The sequence below is a fragment of the Medicago sativa genome, chromosome 5, assembly GCF_051527215.1.
Source record: "Medicago sativa cultivar Bolivia chromosome 5, Bolivia_mono, whole genome shotgun sequence".
Lineage (NCBI taxonomy): Eukaryota > Viridiplantae > Streptophyta > Magnoliopsida > Fabales > Fabaceae > Medicago > Medicago sativa.
Window position 1 is genome coordinate 6,517,911 of NC_140753.1, and position 19,016 is coordinate 6,536,926.

The following is a 19,016-nucleotide window of genomic DNA, read 5'->3' on the forward strand; positions in this document are numbered from 1 at the left end:
TCCCCTAAGGTTTATGAAAATGACACCAACACCCCCTCTAGTTTTAAAACTTACACAAACTTCCCCCGAGTTTTCATGAAATAAACAAAAACATCCCTTACTTGTTAACACCGTTACTTTTCCGTTAATTTTCACACATATTGATCCATCTTCCTCACTCGTCCTTCCTCATCGTTGTTATTATGATGTTATCGCTCATGTCATGGCACTCACCATCGTTCACATTGTTGATCTCATCGTCATTCACTTAAAAATATGCATTGAAGGACAAAGACAAAGTTGTTTTTAATGAACAGTTGGAATTTAGAAACGCATACATGGTATGATAGTGCTAATGATGAAGATGCTATACTATGTAGGTGAAACCTTTGATCCAAATGAGGATTCTTTTGTCAAAAGAAAAGAAAACAAAAAGGGAAGAGTTCATAAACAGGATAAATATCAGCTACATAATTTATAAAATGCTGCAAAGATTGAGGCTTGGCCTGGCCACGTTCAAATAGCTGATACATCTTTTCCCATAACAAGAAACAGACACCACAAAAGAAGGTTACCAAGGATAAATTGGGTACTGTGGCAGGAATTTCCCCAACTGCCGCAACTAGCAGTGGGAAATTTGACAAAAAAAAATGCCAGGTGAAAAGCCTCAACAATATAAAGGAAAATATCAAAAGTAGCTTTCGGTGGAAGAATGAACATGAACAGGATCACCGGAGAGGGGGAAAACTAAAACAATATTGAAGAACATCCGTTAAATATTAATGGAAAATTCTTTAAAGAAATTAACGGAAAGTTAACGGTGTTAACAAACAAGGGATGTGCTTGTCTATTATATAAGAACTTAAGGGAGGTTAGTGTAAATTTTGAAACTAGAGGGCATGTTAGTGTCGTTTTAATAAACCTCAAGGGAGGTGAGTGTAATTTTCCCTAACCATTAAAAAAGAATAGAGATAGTAATGATTACATCATTTTGTAATAAAAACTATTTTTTTAATGTTTAACCTATGTCTCTGTTTAATATTCTCCATTATTTATAAACAAATTAGTTTGTCAAAACAAAAATCAAAAACAAAAAATCATTAGCGATGGATCATATAAAAATAAATCTTAATGTGAATAAGTGGAGAATCCAAAGTTCAAATCTCAATCCTACATATATAATATGATGTCTCTACTAATTGAACTATCTTCAGAATACTCAGACTTTAATTAATAGGTCAAATACATCTTTTTGTCTTTTGAGTTTGACAAAAATATCAAATTAGTTCTTGAAGTTTTTTAAGTTCTAAATATTTTCTTTAAGTTGTTAATTTTATACACAGTTTCTCTTTTAAGGACATATTTGAAACTTAAAAACTTCAAATAAATGGATTAAATTAACAACTTAAAGACCTAATTGAAACTTAAAAAATCTTAAAAGCTTATTTTAAACTTAAAAAACTTAAAGGACTAACACAGTGTTTTTGTCAAATTTAAAGGAATAAAAGAGATATTTGGCCTAATTAATACAATGTGCACTACTATCAAGGTGACATTATATTACTTTACATTTATAATAGTAGAAAACACAAATTATTCTTATTTTTGACAAAAGAAAACACAAATTATTAAATGCAATTTTGTCTGGGTCCGTAGACGAAAATTATCTAAAACTCACAAACACAATTGTCAGATCTTTTTTTTTAAAAAATTTAGTGGAGGTGTACAACTTCAAACTTACACTTCTCACTTGTCGGTGAATGCAAGATTCGCTCCTAAGTTGAGAAGTTTTTATTTTTATTTTTTTATCGTGATATTGATATGAAACTTTTTTTTTTTTAATATTGTGACTAATATCTGTTAGAAAATGTGTGGGACACACGAGATGAACTCTTCTCTCCTAACTAAATACTTTTCATACTCACGAACCACTGACCACATGTTTAAAGACTCAAATCCTTTGTCAGTTATTATTTAAAAAAAAAATTTTGACAAGAAAATAAAATAATAACAATAGTTGTTTTCTTTTCTCCAAATCAAATCTTGGAAGTGTCGATGGAGCTGGTTGCAAGTTAAATATAACGTGTAAACTGAAATGGCTAAATCTCAATTTCTCTCTCTCTCTCTCTCTCCCCTCTCCGTATTGCTCCCGTCAATCACTCAACCCCGATCCAGGAAGAAGGAGTTTTTCTCGCCTTCTTCTTCTTCTTCTTCTTCTTCGGATTCATTCTCTCTCTTTTTCTGTTATAATAATTTGATTTGAAAATGGCGCCAGTATCAGCTTTGGCGAAGTACAAACTGGTGTTCTTGGGTGACCAATCCGTTGGTAAAACCAGCATCATCACTCGCTTCATGTACGATAAATTCGACAACACCTATCAGGTATCTTCAATATTCATTCATTTCTCAATATGATTTGATTTTATTGGATTCACTTGCGTCCCTCTTTTTGAATAACATTTTCCATTTATTATAGTATAGTATTCATAATGTTGGATTTGACTCTACTTGACCAAAAACGCCTGACTGGAACTTAATAACAAAAATGAATAACTGCTCAAACTCTTTTTTATATCTTTCATTCTCTTATAATTTGATCCATATAGGATTTGAAATCGCGGTCGTGTTATGATCCTGAAAAATGCACAATTTTACTGTTAAATACGCCTGATGCGATTTGCAGTGACATCAAATACCTTGATTTAGCATTCAATCTCCAAAGTGAATCACCCTTGGAGATTGTATGCCAAAATCTATTTCACTGAGTTGTTGCTTTCTGCACAAATTCGTTTTGGATTTTTTTTTTTTTACTATTATGTGTACACTATGCAGTGTTTGCATGGTATGCTTGTAATAATCCAGTTTAATAAGTTCAGATTCGAATTACTTTTTAGTATTGATCTAACCTGATCAGATGAATGGCGTCCAATGTGGTGGTTTTGAATCTTTGTGACCTCTGGAACGGCGGGGGTGTGTACCTGCATAGTGCAGACACTCCGACTGCTCATGTCACTAAAATGCGGAGAAAGGGGGTTTATGGTTGAATCGAATCGTACCTTTGGGGATTGTGAAGAGTCCCCTTTATATAGTGAGGAGGCGCAAGAGCCGTTGTTAGTGGCACACTGTGCCTCTCAACGGTTATGGATCCGCAGAGATCGTAATGTTGAGCGAGATTTTAGGAGCAACATGGGTGATGTGGCAATTCAGTTTGAATTGGTCTCCCTGATTGTTGCGACCCTCACAGGGGTGTACAAAGAGTGGATGGCCCAATGTTGCATTGGGCCGATATTTAAAATTGGCCCGACCATTTGCTCAGTCCGGAACAAGTATCCTGTTTCCATAAACAACTTAATTAAGCACTTATCATATAAATACTTAAGTCTAACAAAAGTTAAAATCAAGTCAAACTGTTTTCATGTAAGTTATAAATAAGCTCCTTTTTAACCTATCATGGAGAGCTTATGGAGATAAACTAAAAATAGCTCATGGAAATGTTATAACCTGTTTCATAAGTTATTCTTAGCAAACATACAAATGCTTATATCAGTAGATAAGCTCCTTAACTTATTATGATTTTATTCTTTTCATACAGGCAACAATCGGTATTGATTTTCTGTCAAAAACTATGTATCTTGAAGATCGAACTGTTCGACTACAGTTGTGGTAAGAATTAATATACTAGATCAACATCTCGTACTATAAACATGATAGCAAAATATTCCTCAGTATCCTGTACTGAAGTTAACAAGTGTTTAACTAATCCCACTTGGTTTGGCTTGTTGGTGTTGGCTTGGGACCTTGGAGTGTGCTCCTCCTCAAGGTCTCAGGTTCGATTCGATTCTCCCTGGTGCCAATTTGGGTAGGCTAATTTAGCTTCTTCAAAAAAAGTGTTTATCTAATAAACATTTAGTTTCTACATCAGTACTTATATTTTTGGTGCTGAAGTTTATTTTTTTAATATTTTTATTTTTTTACTTTGTTTTTGGATTCTGGTTTTGAACTGTTCATCCTTTCATTTTGTTCTGATAGGGATACAGCTGGACAGGAAAGATTTAGAAGTCTTATTCCAAGCTACATCAGAGACTCATCCGTAGCCGTTATTGTATATGATGTTGCAAGTAAGTTGTTTGGGGCTTGTTTTCCTTTCACCTAGTATTGTATTGTACTTACACACAATCTTTTTGGTTGGACACATCTTTTGCTTCTTAGCAGTTGTTAATCTGATCGAAGCTGCTAATTTAGCTTCTTATTGGTTTTTAACATTTTGATAGTAAACCTGCAAACTTAACATTATTTCAAATTCTGTGAGCTGTTGCAGTAGGATGCCATTATACCTTAGAATATGTTTGGATGGAGGGTCTTGGTGGGGAGAGGAGGAAGGACTTATTTTTCTATTTTAAATTAAGGAAGCTACAAAATGTTTCTAAGATGTTACTCCTTCATTTTTTTGAATAGAATTAGCTCTGCAAAACCCATCTCCTAAACATATCCTAAGGAAAGGAGCATAATGATAAAGTGCATTAGCTCTTTAACTCTGTTTATAACCAACCCTCTACTCTACAACAAACCATGACACCGAAGCTCCATTCACGATCACTCCTTCTATAGTGTGAATGAATGATGCATTGTCCTAATGTCTGTTAAAATCTTTGTTAATAACACTTTCTGATAAACCTGTTCTTGTTGGACAGGCCGGCAGACTTTCCTAAATACAACAAAGTGGATTGAAGAGGTGCGAACAGAGAGGGGCAGTGATGTCATTATTGTTCTTGTTGGGAACAAAACTGATCTCGTTGAAAAGAGGTAATGTGCCATGAATGAAAATAATGATTTAAGCTAGAATTAAAATTAGGAACTATTGGTAAAGATAATTACAAATAGGAATTATTAACCATACCTGCATAAGAACCTAATTAAACACTTGTTTGGCTAGTTTTTCTGAAACCACAACTGTTTTTGCTGAGAATTATTAAATTGTGATCGGAATCGCTTTGGAAATTTTCAGACTGATTGCACTTGCTGATTTTCCTTGGTTCTTTCCATTGCACTCTTTTCTCCTGTATATTATCCAATTACCCTTGACATCTGACATATGAATAAGTACTTGCCACTGCACACATATAAGTTGTTCAAAATAAATAAATTGTTGGGTTTGGAGTTGGAAAACTACTTTGAATTGATAATTCTTATTTCCTTTTCTACCAAGGCAAGATTCTCTAGCATGGGATGTAGGCATGCTTACTACTTGACTGCCAAAATGCATGTTTTCTCCATCTTTTCACATGTACTCCATTTAGCCGGGTCCTGTTTCCGTTCTTGGTTACAGCTTAAACTAGATATGGCTAGTTGGCCTATCTTGGAGACCATACTAAGAAATTAGGATGTTGCTTGACAGTTAAATTCTAAAATGGTGCATTGCATGCAGGTTGATCCTAATCCTGAATCCTGTCATAGAAGACAGTCTTGATCATCGGTGAAAAGCCTTAATCTAGTTTCATTTCATGTTTGAAAGAGTTCTCAGTTTTTTTCTGTGCTAACTTGACCCTAAAGATGTTTTACATGCATAGTTACTGCTTGCTGTATATTTATGGAGATGTGTGCTATTGTTACTAACAATCTGAAACTAACTGTTCGGTTTTACTTAATTTTCTTTGTGCGAGTCTGCAGACAAGTCTCCATAGAGGACGGGGAAGCAAAAGCACGTGAGCTCAATGTCATGTTTATTGAAACTAGCGCCAAAGCTGGATTTAATATTAAGGTAACCTGGGCTCACTTTTTTCCCTCTTTCCATACATCTGCAGTAATCGCTCTGTTTCCCTTTTCTCCCTCTTTCCATATGTATTCAGTAAATTATCTGTTTCCACCAAAATGAAGTGAATTATACAAAATTATGAGATTGGATTCTGTTTCTACTTATTTGGACCTCTTATTATCGACTCTCTACTTGTTATAGTTTTAGTGATTTTCACTCCAGCAGTGTTCTTCAATCTAGAAAATTCATTTTGCTTGCATTTGCCAATTCAGTCTCAATCCATGATCATTCTTCTGCATCATTTTTTTTCTTTTCTATCAGGGAGATAACTAATGTCAATCTTATTTTGTTCTAATACTTTTTTGGACATCTTTACAGGCCCTTTTTCGGAAAATTGCTGCTGCATTACCTGGAATGGAAACACTATCTTCTGCAAAACAAGAAGACTTGGTTGATGTAAACTTAAAGTCTTCATCTGGGAATGCTCAATCTCAAACTCAATCAAGTGGATGTTCTTGTTGAACACACTTTATCTTGTACTTGTGTTGCCGTGTACCATTATGTGTTGTGCTTTTTTGCTCTATGTAGGTTTCTCTATTAAATGAAAAATTCAAAGATTACTTTAGCTGTGTGAGGGAGGGTTTGATAGAAGTTGTTTGTAGTAAAATTCTGATAGTTGGTTATGGTTATGCCGCGATAATGTACTATTGTATTAAAATTGTCAAATTTGACATTGGATTATGTTCATTGCACTCTCTGAGAAGATATGGTTGATGTGAACCTAAAATCTTCTAGCTGCCATGAGTCTCAATCTCAGTCTGGTGGATGTTCTTGCCGAATGTGCCTTATCTTAGTGCTCTTTGATCTTTATGCTTCATTTTATTTGTTTTGAACTGTACGTGTGTAAAGGTTCTATAGTGTTTTAGATTTTTACAAGCTTTGAATACAAGAATGAGGACTGCTGCACCGATATAAAATGTCTCCGCCATCTATTAAATGAGTCAAACCAATGATATTCTCTCTTGATACTATCGATCACATCATTCAGATTGACCAACTTACCGTTGAATATGATATTGTTTCTCTCCAACCAAATACACCACCAAGTTGAATATGATACCTTGTGATTCTTGTTTCCTTATACAATTGAGTTAAATGACATAAAATTCTCCATCTCCTCATACCCATCTCGACGGATTCTAGCCAAGCCAATTAAAGATAGACATTCTATATATCTTTCACTTCACTACATAATGAGAAAAACGAGTGATTATGAGTTTCAAATTCATCAAAACAGAACACATGTGATTATGAGTCTCATATATGCTACACTTATTTATTTTTTATTGAAAAGAGGGCCAAAAGTCCAAAGGAAACAAATTACAATTTAACCATGTGAGGATGTGTATTTCGGCTAAGAATTATTCCAAATAAAATCTGGTTAAAAATTGTTCAAAAGATAAAAATTCAAACAAGAGTTCCTCACTTTTGGCTTTTTGGCTCTACACTGCTAGTCTATAATTTTGTCCTCCGCAGACAAATTATGAAAAATAAATAAATATTAAAGTAAAAGAATAAGTGGGTGGCGGCATATGCGGCATGTGAATTTGATTCTTTGGCGGATTCCATTCGTCGTGGTAAAGTATAATAACTACCTAACCTCTCTCATTCATTCATTCATTCATTCACCACACACGAAGCTAAACTATGGCTACTTCCGAGAATTCCGTCGAAAGGTAACGCTTCCTTCATATTCTTGATTTCATTTTCGAATTACAACAAGATCATCATCATCATCATTCATTGATTTACTAATCATTCTATCGTTATTATTCCTATTTTTCATGATAATAAGATTATTTCATGCTAGATTCCTCGCACTCTTAAAGATCAAAATTGAAGATGCACCCAATTTAGGGATCTGCAGTGAACCATTCACACTTTCTTCTGCTAACTACCTCAAAATATATTTAGTGTTAATGTTAACTGTGAGATCGATCAATTAAGTTGCTATAGATATATTGCCGTTGGTGTCTTTATAAGATGGCATTCGAGGCATAGAACCTTCATGGCCATATAGTCTAGAGTTCTGTCCTTGTTATCTCCATTCTTTTATACAAAATATGAACTTCAAAGCAAGTAAGGTAGGCCTCGAATCTATCCATACTTTATTCCAAAGGGAACTTTCTTGAAATCATTCACTTGCTTTCACCGATAAACTTAAAATCTTTGTGCTAACCGGTTCATGACATGAGTTGATTCATTATATAGAGCATTTCTCGTTTTATCATTTACTCGACTTGTCACCCATTACTTTCATGTTGTGTCAGCAGCAAGAGTTCTCTTACCAAACTTGCTCCAATTGAAGCAGTGCTGTTTGATATAGACGGAACTCTTTGTGATTCTGACCCAATCCACTATTATGCTTTTCGTGAAATGCTTCAAGAGGTGCTGTTTCTTTTCAAGCCAAATAGATATTATAGTATTTATCACTATACTCTTTTTATTGAATTATAAATTGGCATATGACTAAGGACATGATCAATAGCTATTAGAAATTAACAAATGTTGGTGGTTGTCAGATTGGTTTCAATGGAGGTAATCCTATAACAGAGGAATTTTTTATTGCGACCGTTGCTGGCAAGCACAATGATGACATTGCCTTGGATCTCTTCCCTGGTGATCGGGAACGAGGTTTAAAGTTTGTAGAAGATAAGGAAGCCATGTTTCGGAGGTAAACCCTACTCACCTCCCCCCGAACTATATCCCCATTGTGCTAAATTTCAAGATTCTGAAACATATTTCCTTGATGATGGACTATCTAGATTAGCAGCTGAGCAACTGAAGCCGTTAAATGGCCTTGATAAAGTGAGGAAATGGATTGAAGATCGTGGATTGAAGCGAGCTGCAGTTACCAATGCTCCAAGACCAAATGCAGAACTCATTCTCTCAAAACTTGGTCTCTCAGATTTCTTTCATGCTGTTATTATTGGTGATGAATGTGAACATGCCAAGCCTCATCCAGAACCCTACTTGAAAGGTCTTGAAGCTCTCAAAGCATCTAAGGATCACACATTTATATTTGAGGTCTGTGTTTTCTTCTCTATGCCTTAGATAATTTGTTCTTATTCTGCTTCTGACGGACCTGTTTTGTCGTTGCAGGATTCTGTTTCAGGAATCAAAGCAGGAGTCGCTGCTGGGATGCCTGTTATTGGTATATCTACCCGAAACCCAGAGGATTTACTGATGGGAGCAAAGCCTGCCTTTCTGATAAAGGATTATGATGATCCAAAATTGTGGGCAGCATTGGAAGAACTTGACAAGTCCGGTTCTCATTAAAATTTTGAATTACTAGTGCGACCGGCATAATTTCTTGGTAAAAACAAGTAGCAGCTTTCATATTAAATTCACCAGATTACCTGTATAATTTTGTTGCAGGGGGTGATATTATTATACTAGTCCATAATCAGTGTTGCTTTGAAATTGAGCAAACATTAGTTTTATTTGTATTTTGTAATAATGTGATAGTTGGCAATGAAGGTCAATGCCAAGGAATTGCAATACATGTGAGAGAGAGTGAGGGAGGAAGGGAGGGATTTCATTCAATACTCTTCCATTATTCTTTATACTTTATAGATTATGATTTTTGCCCAACTTTTTGTCCGTATGTTTTCTGATGTTCAATGCTCAATGCCAGGAGTATTTGATATGCGTACACAGCGAACAAAGCAATGCGATGATAAATACAATTTACAATACCCTTTATGCCATGTACTTTTTGTTTTGCGCAAAGAAACACTCAGACACAACTAAAGTTTGACGTTTCAAAAAAGTTTAATATTTGTGATTCAATTAAATTAATTTTAAATAATTTTTATTGATATTTTAATATTTGTTGTTTTGTAAAGATCAACTACAATCTATTTAAATGTTAATTGTTTCCAAATCTAAGATCAAGAGCCACGGAAGGGGTAGATTCACCAATTGCAATGTGTGGAAGCAGGGAACTGTAAGCATCCTTTATGAAATACAAAACATAACTTTTATTTCTTTAGGTTATGGTGTGATTCTAGGCTTGTAGAGGTTGAATATGGTGCTACCATATTGTTCTCTTTTTATTTTGACATTTAATGAAATGTGCGAAATGGTAGAATAGATACATAGAGGGTATGTTTTGGTATGATTAGATTCTTTTGAGAAAATTAACATGGTGACATATTTTCAAATTAGATTCTTTTCAATCGAAGTGCTGAAGGATCCTTAACCGGGTGATGACTATCCACAGAGTTGGCAACTTTAGGTTGAGCAACAATTGATGTTCATCAATATAAACGAAAAGATAAATTAAGTATAATGCATGAATTAGATGAAAACTTGGAGAGGTAAACAAATAAGAGAAGTCCTACAGTGCAACAAGGCAATATGTATGACACTAATTCTTAATCATGCAATTTAGGAAATTAGGTTTCAAAGTTCATGAAGGTGAAGCCAAAATAACTATTAACTATTCCAAAAGTTATAACCACGGGAAAGTTTAAACATAGTTATACGATCATATCATATATTTTAGATTCACAATCCTTTATGAAATACAAAACATAAAATTGCGATGTTGCGTAAAAGGCACCCTTCTCACTGCGAACACAGAAACCAAAAGTGTAGCTTCAATTTGTGAAGAAAGTTGTATCTATGTTAGAGTCAGACACCACAGTTTGTGGCGGCTTCCATTAGGACGCCTTTCATTCAATCACCATAGTTTGTGGCAGCTTTCAACATGTTTTTTGATATGTGCATCACGGTCGTTCTCATCATCAGGTAGGTTTGATACTTCAAATTTATTTTAAAAGCAATTGCATCAGCATGTAAGTTGTGTTCAGTGTTCATAAAAAAAAAAAAGGAACTGTGGCCATTAATGCTGATACTATCAGACCTATCAATTTGACTGTTATAAATATTCCGAAGAAGTATAACTCATTCATTTGAATGGCCTAAAGAATAATAGCTTATCAATAAAATGTCATTTTTGTTAACAAATATACTACTGCATAATGATAATAAGTGTGATGCACATACAAAAATGGTGAAGAGATATCAATAGAAGCAAACAGTTACAGATCATAGCAACAATTACAGACTTTAGAGAAAAGTGAGATGTTAAAAATATCAAACTGACTGGAGAGCACTATCATTGTCCAAGAATTAGAGTAGAATAGCTTAATAAATAATTGAGATGATGAATGTAAATGACTGAAGCTATCTCGGTATTTATAATATTAATGTCGAGTAGCAATGATGATATGTTATTTGGAAATTGTTCCATATCAGAAACAGTGCACCACGTAAAACCAATGGCCACATTGCATGTGCAGAGAAACTGAAACAAATAAAAGGACTTAGACAGGAATATACATGGGAGGGAAATGATACTATGGTTGGCGGTTGCAGAGCTTGCCAATTGTATAAAATATATAGATATAGATAGATACGGCTTTAGAAGGTGGAGAATTTGACATAGGTTTTGTTATTGTTCCAACCTATTTTAGTATTTTACCAATCATAGCAGAAATAAACTACTGTCTTGAATGCTTTACTAGTTTTTAGTTTGTTGACAGGCAAGTGAGAATTCGAGAGTCGTCTAATTTTTACCTAAGCAACAAGTTTTCGTGTTGGTTTAAAGATTTTCAGCCCAGATTTCTGATAATAGCAATAACGAGGAAAATCTTAGTGAAATAACAAAGATGTTGCCTTGTCAGTTATCATCTAACAGTGACATATTTGTGTCAAAAAATCCCCTTTATGTATAAGTGTTGGGCTAAAGATATTGTTTTCTTCCTCAATTTTGTAGCAACATTTCTTCTGCTAGTGGACTGTGGATCTAATCTATCTCCAGATGAGAAAGCATGAACTTGTCTCCTCGATGTGCCTATCATTTTCGTGTGGCTGCACGTTTAGCAACATCTGCATCTGTTTTACTCATACCACACACTCCAAATCTCCAATCAATTCCCCCCAAGCAGTCGTGCGAATTGACAGATTCATTCTCAGTACTGTAAAATGCTATGTTAACTAGATATGTCCCATTAGACGTTGATCCAACACATGTTGTCAACTTATTAGGGGCTAGATTGTTTATGAAGTAATTTATCAATAATTACAAATATGCATGAACTAATTATTGATAAACTAACTAGTCCACAAAACTCAACATATAAATTTCAATATGGACAAACTAGTTTATACTTTATAGTATAGTGACAATGATTTGAGATTCTATGTCATACAGTCTAAGAGTAATAAAGTGACTATTTTGACAAACATTTTACTATTTCACGAATTTATTTGTTAGTTCACAAAAATCAAAGACTGTTTTAAGACATTCTTAGATACTATAAGAAAGAAAAGAAAAAAAATCAAACAAAGCCAAATCTAATTTGTTTTGAATTTTTTTTTCCTTATATCAATCATGGCTTAAATATGTCATTGGTGATGCACTTTGAGCATAGTTTGACATTACTCTCTGCACTTTTTTGTGTTTGACATTGGTCATGCACTTTGTAAAAAATTTGCAATTAGTTTTTGTGTTAAGTCCATGATAAAAACAAAATCTTCCAAATATATTATGTTTATTATTATTTTGTTCATTATTTTTATTAAGAATAATTATAAAAAATTCCCCAAAAAAATTATAAAAAATAAAATAAAAAATCCTTTTTAAAGAAAGGTTCAACTTTAATCGTATCACATCGTCGCTTTTTTCTATAATTAACTATTATGGATTCTTGAGTAATGATGAATCCCCATTAAAATTTAAATCACCATTATTTACACAATATAATAGTGGTCAGTTGTACGACAAGTAGACAAACACAATAATACGTAAAGGGAAAAAAAAAATATGTCGTGAGAATGGTTAAATATTAAACATGTAAATTTAGAATAATGATTGTATTATTATTAAGAATTTATTTATTATTGAAAAATCATTTTCATGTCAAAAAAGAAAAAGAAATCATTTTTAAAGTAAATTACATTTTCCTCCTCTAATGATTAGTAAAAATAATAATGAGATTCACAATTCTCCCATTGTCAATCTTTGAAGGTTAATCCTCTCAGAACTTTCATTCAAGCAAAAAGGAAACAAAGCTTAATCCCTCTCCCTTTTTGGATTCACCGAACCCAGCAACACAACCGTCGCTCTCCTCTCCTCTCCTCTCCTCTCCTCTTTCAGGTCAGTTTTGAAATTATTATTATTATACTGAAATTGAATTGATAGTAATTGAATCAGGATATTCAAATTGAATTAAAATAGTGATAGCAGAGCAGTACTGAAATTGAAATTGAAATTGATTTTAACCTTTAGGGTTGCCTCACTGATATTGGAAGCAAAACACTTTCTGTTTCATAAGAATCATCAATGCATTCAAAAAGTGACAACACATCATTACTATAAGATAATGTGAAACCATATCAACCATAATAAAAGGGGAAAAAAGTAAATATTTGAAGTTGGATTATGTTGGGAAATTGTGTCACATTTTTCTGTTGCAAATTCTTCTTTTTCAAACAAAATGTTTTTATGGGATTTTTTTTTTTTTTTGAGGTATAGGATAATCATGGAAACTGAAAACTGAAAACGTGGCTAGGTGCAGCTCCTCTGATGTGTGATTAACCTTTTATTCTATTCTGCAGTACTCTATATTTGTTTGTGGTCTAGCTTTGGAGAGAGAACAAGAGTTGTTGCGTTGGGGGATTGGGACTGACAAACAGAAAAGGGAAGAAGAATGGAGGGTGAGTTGGTGCAGCAGCCACAACCGCAGCCACAGCAGCAGGAGAGATTGAACCAGGCTGTGCAGCAGCAGCTAAACCTAGAACAAGTAAAGACACGTGCTATCAGCCTGTTCAAAGCCATATCAAGGATTCTCGAAGATTTTGATGCCTATGGTCGCACCAACACCAATCCCAAATGGCAAGATATTCTCGGTCAGTATTCCATGGTCAACCTCGAACTCTTCAACATCGTTGACGATATCAAGAAGGTCTCCAAGGCTTTCATAGTCTATCCCAAGAATGTCAATGCCGAAAATGCTACAAGTATGAACACATAATATCTCATATGTATTGTATACTTTCATCCATTCACATTTCAAATCACCATGACAATGTTTTATCAGTACTGCCTGTTATGCTCTCCACAAAACTACTCCCTGAAATGGAGACGGAGGACACCTTGAAGAGAGATCAATTGCTTCAGGGGATGCAGAACCTCCCAATTGCCACTCAAATTGACAAGTTGAAGGTTATCTCCACTTTCCATTTCACATCGACCTTTCCTCTTCTGTCTTCCCTCTTCATTCTTCATTCCCTTTTGCAGGCTAGAATTGATATGATTGCTGCAGCCTGTGAAGGTGCTGAAAAGGTATTGGCCGATACTCGTAAAGCTTACTGCTTTGGAACTCGTCAGGGTCCTGCCATTGCCCCCACTCTCGACAAGGGTCAGGCTGCCAAAATTCAAGAACAGGAAAATCTACTCCGAGCTGCCGTCAATGTTGGCGAGGGTAATGATTTCACCTGCTGCCACCTTGTACTATAATAAATATATTTATAGATATACCACAACCAATCGTCACTCTTGTTCTAAATACATATTAAGAACTAAAATTTCTTTCATATGGATAATTCTGCTAATGTACATTTGTACACTGTTTGCATTAGACTTGGTTTAGCTCATAAGGACTTCTTGAGTACAAGAAGGTGCTATTGGTTGGCTTGCCTTGAATAAAATTTTTGTTTGTTGAACTTAAACTTTCATACCTATCACTCTCTAAATCTGTATTCTTTTTGGTGATTTTTTTGGATATAATGGAACTTATGCAGGATTGCGGATACCTGGAGACCAGAGGCATATAACTGCTTCACTTCCTATGCATTTGGCAGACGCATTTACGGTCAACGAGAGTGCACAATCTTTTCCTGATGGGTCTAGCAATAGTAAATCACTCTTCTTAACTCTCCATCTCCAAAATATTTGGATTTTATAATTTGACTCCGAGTGGCATTTATATATACTATTACTTTCAGATGTGTATATGAAGAATACCCCATTGTCATCAAACAGTATGGGCGGCCAGAATTCGTTGTTACAGGTCTGGTCATTCACATTTCGATGAAGGTTTTATGAATGGATATTTGACTATCTTCTTCACTCGTTTTTTAATACTGTAAATAAAGGGTATATGTGAATTGTGGTTACTTATGATTTTGGATTTTCTTGCTTCAAATGATTTGCTTTCTACCTTTGCCTATCCGGTTTTGCGATTTTGAAATATTCATACGCCATAGTCTCATATTTTAATTTTATATTTGAAAACCCATCTGATCCTTATTAGGTTGAACTTGAAGGACAATAAAATTTGATAAATTGCACAGCTACTTTAAGCGACGCTGCATGGTTGATTCCTCATCTAATCCTATTATTTTTCTATAGATGAGAGGCCACACATACACATAGGGAGGGGGAAGGGTGGAAAACCTGGGATCAAACCCAGGCACCCACATGAAACCTCCTCACAACCAACCACTAGACTGTAACAATGGGGACAAACTAATTTATTGGGAGAAGGCTCAAACTCTCACCTCATCTAGCCTATTTGATTTTTACCTTTCGTGCACTTCCCTCATTGCCGAACTTTTAAACCTATTGAATGAGAACTAATTACTTCATTTGGTGGATTGAAATTATGAAAAATATTGATTCTTCTAGTCGTCAGTTTTTTAATCTTCTCACATTATTGCTAATGTAGACATCGGGATCACAACTTTTGGGAAGATCAGCTGCATCTCCTTCTGCTGCAACCAGCGCCACTTCTTTTGACAATACAACAGCTTCACCAATTCCATATGCCAATTCACCTAGGTCTACTACAAATATGATGAATACGCCATCCCCTCAGCAGCAAACCCCACAACCGCAGCCGCAACAGCTAACAGCACAACAACAGCAACAACAACGGCAGAAACTGATGCAGCAGTTACCTCCACAGCAGCAGCAACAACTTCTTGCCCAGCAACAATACAGGCAATCTGCGATGCAACAAGGACTGGGGCAGGTAAAATTTTGAAAATAAGTATTCTTCATTGAGTGAATACAGCCCTGAAATGACCTAAAAGACTAGTTAAAGTAGACCTTGTTTACTTTGCGAAAAACATTTTCTATTTTCTTTTTCTAAAATTTGTGTTAATTTTACTTGTTAATAAGAATTGAGACTCTTGAAGTGAACCATTGTGATGGAGAGAAGATTGAATGCTAGTTAGAGATGATACATTACTGGAAATAATGAAAACAATTCTTTTCACTTTTTCATTGTTTCCGAAAAATATAGAAATTTTTTCACTTTTAAGAATCTTTTATCTCCTTGTTAACAAATAAAATTAACACAAATTTGAGAAAATGAAAACAGAAAATCTTTTCACAAAGTAAACGGGACCTTTTATTGTTAAATATTAAGTTTTCTAACTTCCTTATGTTTTTTGTAAAAAACAAAATCCTTACGTTTGATAATCATCTCTGGACAAGTGACGCACTCTAACCATGTATCAGAGGTAGTTTTCAACTTTAACTTGTGTTCTGTTCAAGCACAAAAGTATACTCTTGAAAGCCCGACTGGCCGGTTGGCCTCGGTTAACCAAGAAATAGAGCTTCACTAAATTAATTTTTCTTTCTATAGTTTTCCTCATTTTATTTCTAAACTATTGGGTCTCCTTATGCGCACTTATATGTCCGTGCGTTGTTTCAGAAGGATAGTAGTAAATTCTGAGTGATCTAAAGAAAAGAAAGCAATAACTTTGGGATATACTGTTGGGAAGTTTAGCCACCATAAAAACATGTGTGTTCATATTAGCAGCGAACTAGAAACTAAATTAGTCTTATTCTTAGTATGTTTCTCGTTTCTTTCTTGGCAGTAACAAGCTTTTCTTTCCTCCACAGTTGCACGGGCAACACCAGATGCAGTTTTCTCCACAACTTGGGCATCAGCAATTTCAGGGCAGACAGCTTTCTTCGGCGCATATGCAGCATGGCATTGGTCAAAGCCAACTCAATCAAGGAAATCAGATGACTCGTCTAAACCAGTTTTCTGGTCCTGCTAACAGCGCGTTATTTAGTGCTGCTCAAACAACACCAAATACCCAGATGGTATGATAGGCATGTCATATAATTTCAATCCAACAAGTAAACAATAACATATGTTTTTTCTCACCTAGTAGAGTTGCCACCCTGTTTAAAAATATTATTTTCATGATCTTTGATGATGTGTTGTTCTCGTGTTTCTCTGTGATGCCCATACTCTTAATTTGCTTTCCTTCAACAATTACTTCTATGATGATTTTTGCTTCATAATCTCAGATTCCAAACATTTCAGCCGGAATAACTTCACAGTCTCTTCTGCCACGAATGCAGGTTAGTTCTCATTGTTTTTTTTGGAGTAAATTTTTTGTCAGATTAGAATAGAAGGCAAGTCGAGGTATGGTGAATGATTTATCCATGATGTTCTTGGCATGTTTGCTAACCCCGTGATTTAGTCCTTGTAGAGATTGGTCACTATTTTGTTTGACTAATGCATCCACGTTGTACTTTGTGATTTTTTTTTTTTTTTTTTTAAATGGATTTTTGTGATGGGCACAGTTATAACCAGTATAGAATGAATAGTTGTGTTGTCTTGCTTATTAGCTAACGTTTGATCATATGTGGATAACATTGAAACTTGCTACATGTTTTATTTCCTCAGTTCGGATTATCTGGCAACAATCCTCAGCGAAGTCATCCTTCCCATATGTTGAGTGATCAAAGTAAGAACTTCATTCCTCACTGTCATTTATTCTATTTTCTACTTGTCCTATTGCTGAATCATCACTGGGGGGTTTACATTGCAGTGTTCAACATGGGAGGTGGCAACCCTGGTGGTATGATGTCCATACAGCAGCAGCAGCAGCAACAGCAACAGCAACAACAACACGGTTCACAAGGTGCATTTGGTGGCATGGCATCTAATGCTCAGAATCTACAATCCGGTATGATGACGCTTCAGAACGCGCAACAGAATCATCCCAATTTCACTCAACAGAGACAACAAAATCAACAGTGATAGGACTGAGCAACATAGTTCACAAAAACTGAAGCAAACTGTTTTGTTTTTTCTTTGTTCTTTTGGATTGCCAAACTGTTTAGATTATGTAAAAAAAAAAAAAACTGAACTGGATAAAATAAATAGGATTCTTTTTGGGTTTCTGTAATGAGGTAAGATTTGTGCAGATTAGAGTTTCATCTTTTTTTAGTTTATAATTATTTCATCTGATTTTAATTTGAACCAAAGTACTGAAAACAAAAAGAAGAAAAAATTTGTCCCTATTTACCGCCTCAGAAATCTAACATCAATTTTTTTATTTGTCAAAATTTACTTTAGTTCTTCAAAAAATATTTACTTTAGAAACATCTAACATTAACAATTCAATGTCATCAGAGATTAACAGAACCGTCTCTTTTATCATTTATTGAGTTTTGGGTTGACTGTAAAATGAATGTAACAGATAAGAATCACAACCAGGCCACAACTTCAACCATAGATGTATTTTTGGCGACATGAAACCAAGAAAAATGTAGAAACATAGTGAAACTCATTATGTAAAGAATGAACATGTTTTCATTTGCTTAGCAAAACCTTTTATGAACATTGGACAAATATTGACGCTATTTGCATTTCTACAGTTTTAAATACATCGTATTATTCTATTTTGAGAGTACACTTTCGGAAATTGTGAATTTTCATTCTTGCCACATATATTGTTTTCACTAGAAATTCTAACATGTATCACCTTCATAAGTGGTTTACCGTGAACCAGTACTTAAAAAATGTTTAAAACTTCAACAACAACAAGTTGTCTCTTGATAGTAGATGTTTACGACCCTTATTTTTATGATTGAAATAATGACCTAATTCATTACCAGTTTAATTAAAACAAAATAAATAAATATATAACTCGTATTGAATCGACATCCATTAACTCATTGAAAAGACGAGAACATTGGTTTTTATTTTATAATAGTATCACTAACCTTGTTAAAATTTATGATAGTTTTAAGTATTGTTCCATGATGAACCTCTTATAAAGGTGTTTCACCGCAGACCTTGTTTTCACAAAAACAAAAACATAAAAAGGATAAAAACAAAATTAGTTCATTTGATAAACACCGCACACTAAAACAAATCTGATGGAACAATGAACCTCAGTA

General features: G+C 34.5%; 3 protein-coding genes across 5 annotated transcripts; all 3 read left to right on the plus strand.

Annotated features, from left to right (window-relative positions):
- Positions 1–1,988: 1,988 nt before the first annotated feature.
- Positions 1,989–6,570, plus strand: LOC146919547 (ras-related protein RABH1b). The gene is made up of 6 exons (XM_085712986.1): positions 1,989–2,361; positions 3,572–3,642; positions 4,009–4,097; positions 4,671–4,782; positions 5,647–5,737; positions 6,110–6,570. Exons 1-6 carry the CDS (start codon positions 2,245–2,247, stop codon positions 6,251–6,253), a joined length of 624 nt encoding a protein of 207 aa, XP_085569112.1. The 5' UTR covers positions 1,989–2,244; the 3' UTR covers positions 6,254–6,570.
- Positions 6,571–7,406: 836 nt separating this feature from the next.
- On the plus strand, positions 7,407–9,385 carry LOC146919548 (Haloacid dehalogenase-like hydrolase (HAD) superfamily protein). 2 transcript variants are annotated; one of them, XM_085712987.1, is made up of 5 exons: positions 7,407–7,467; positions 8,062–8,179; positions 8,314–8,465; positions 8,557–8,818; positions 8,894–9,385. In XM_085712987.1, exons 1-5 carry the CDS (start codon positions 7,439–7,441, stop codon positions 9,068–9,070), a joined length of 738 nt encoding a protein of 245 aa, XP_085569113.1. In that variant the 5' UTR covers positions 7,407–7,438; the 3' UTR covers positions 9,071–9,385. The 2 variants fall into 2 exon arrangements, with proteins under 2 accessions (XP_085569113.1, XP_085569114.1); XM_085712988.1 differs by having other exon boundaries at positions 8,065–8,179.
- Positions 9,386–12,795: 3,410 nt separating this feature from the next.
- MED8 (mediator subunit 8) lies at positions 12,796–18,134 on the plus strand. Of its 2 annotated transcripts, none has more exons than XR_015011525.1 (11): positions 12,796–12,959; positions 13,421–13,822; positions 13,903–14,027; positions 14,103–14,286; positions 14,606–14,719; positions 14,810–14,874; positions 15,532–15,837; positions 16,716–16,922; positions 17,133–17,307; positions 17,427–17,575; positions 17,660–17,837. XR_015011525.1 is itself a non-coding variant. In XM_085712989.1 (11 exons), the coding sequence occupies exons 2-11, from the start codon at positions 13,513–13,515 to the stop codon at positions 17,869–17,871; spliced, it is 1,638 nt and encodes a 545-aa protein (XP_085569115.1). In that variant the 5' UTR covers positions 12,796–12,959; positions 13,421–13,512; the 3' UTR covers positions 17,872–18,134. The 2 variants fall into 2 exon arrangements, 1 of the variants encoding a protein (XP_085569115.1); XM_085712989.1 differs by having other exon boundaries at positions 17,133–17,186; positions 17,515–17,575; positions 17,660–18,134.
- Positions 18,135–19,016: the final 882 nt, after the last annotated feature.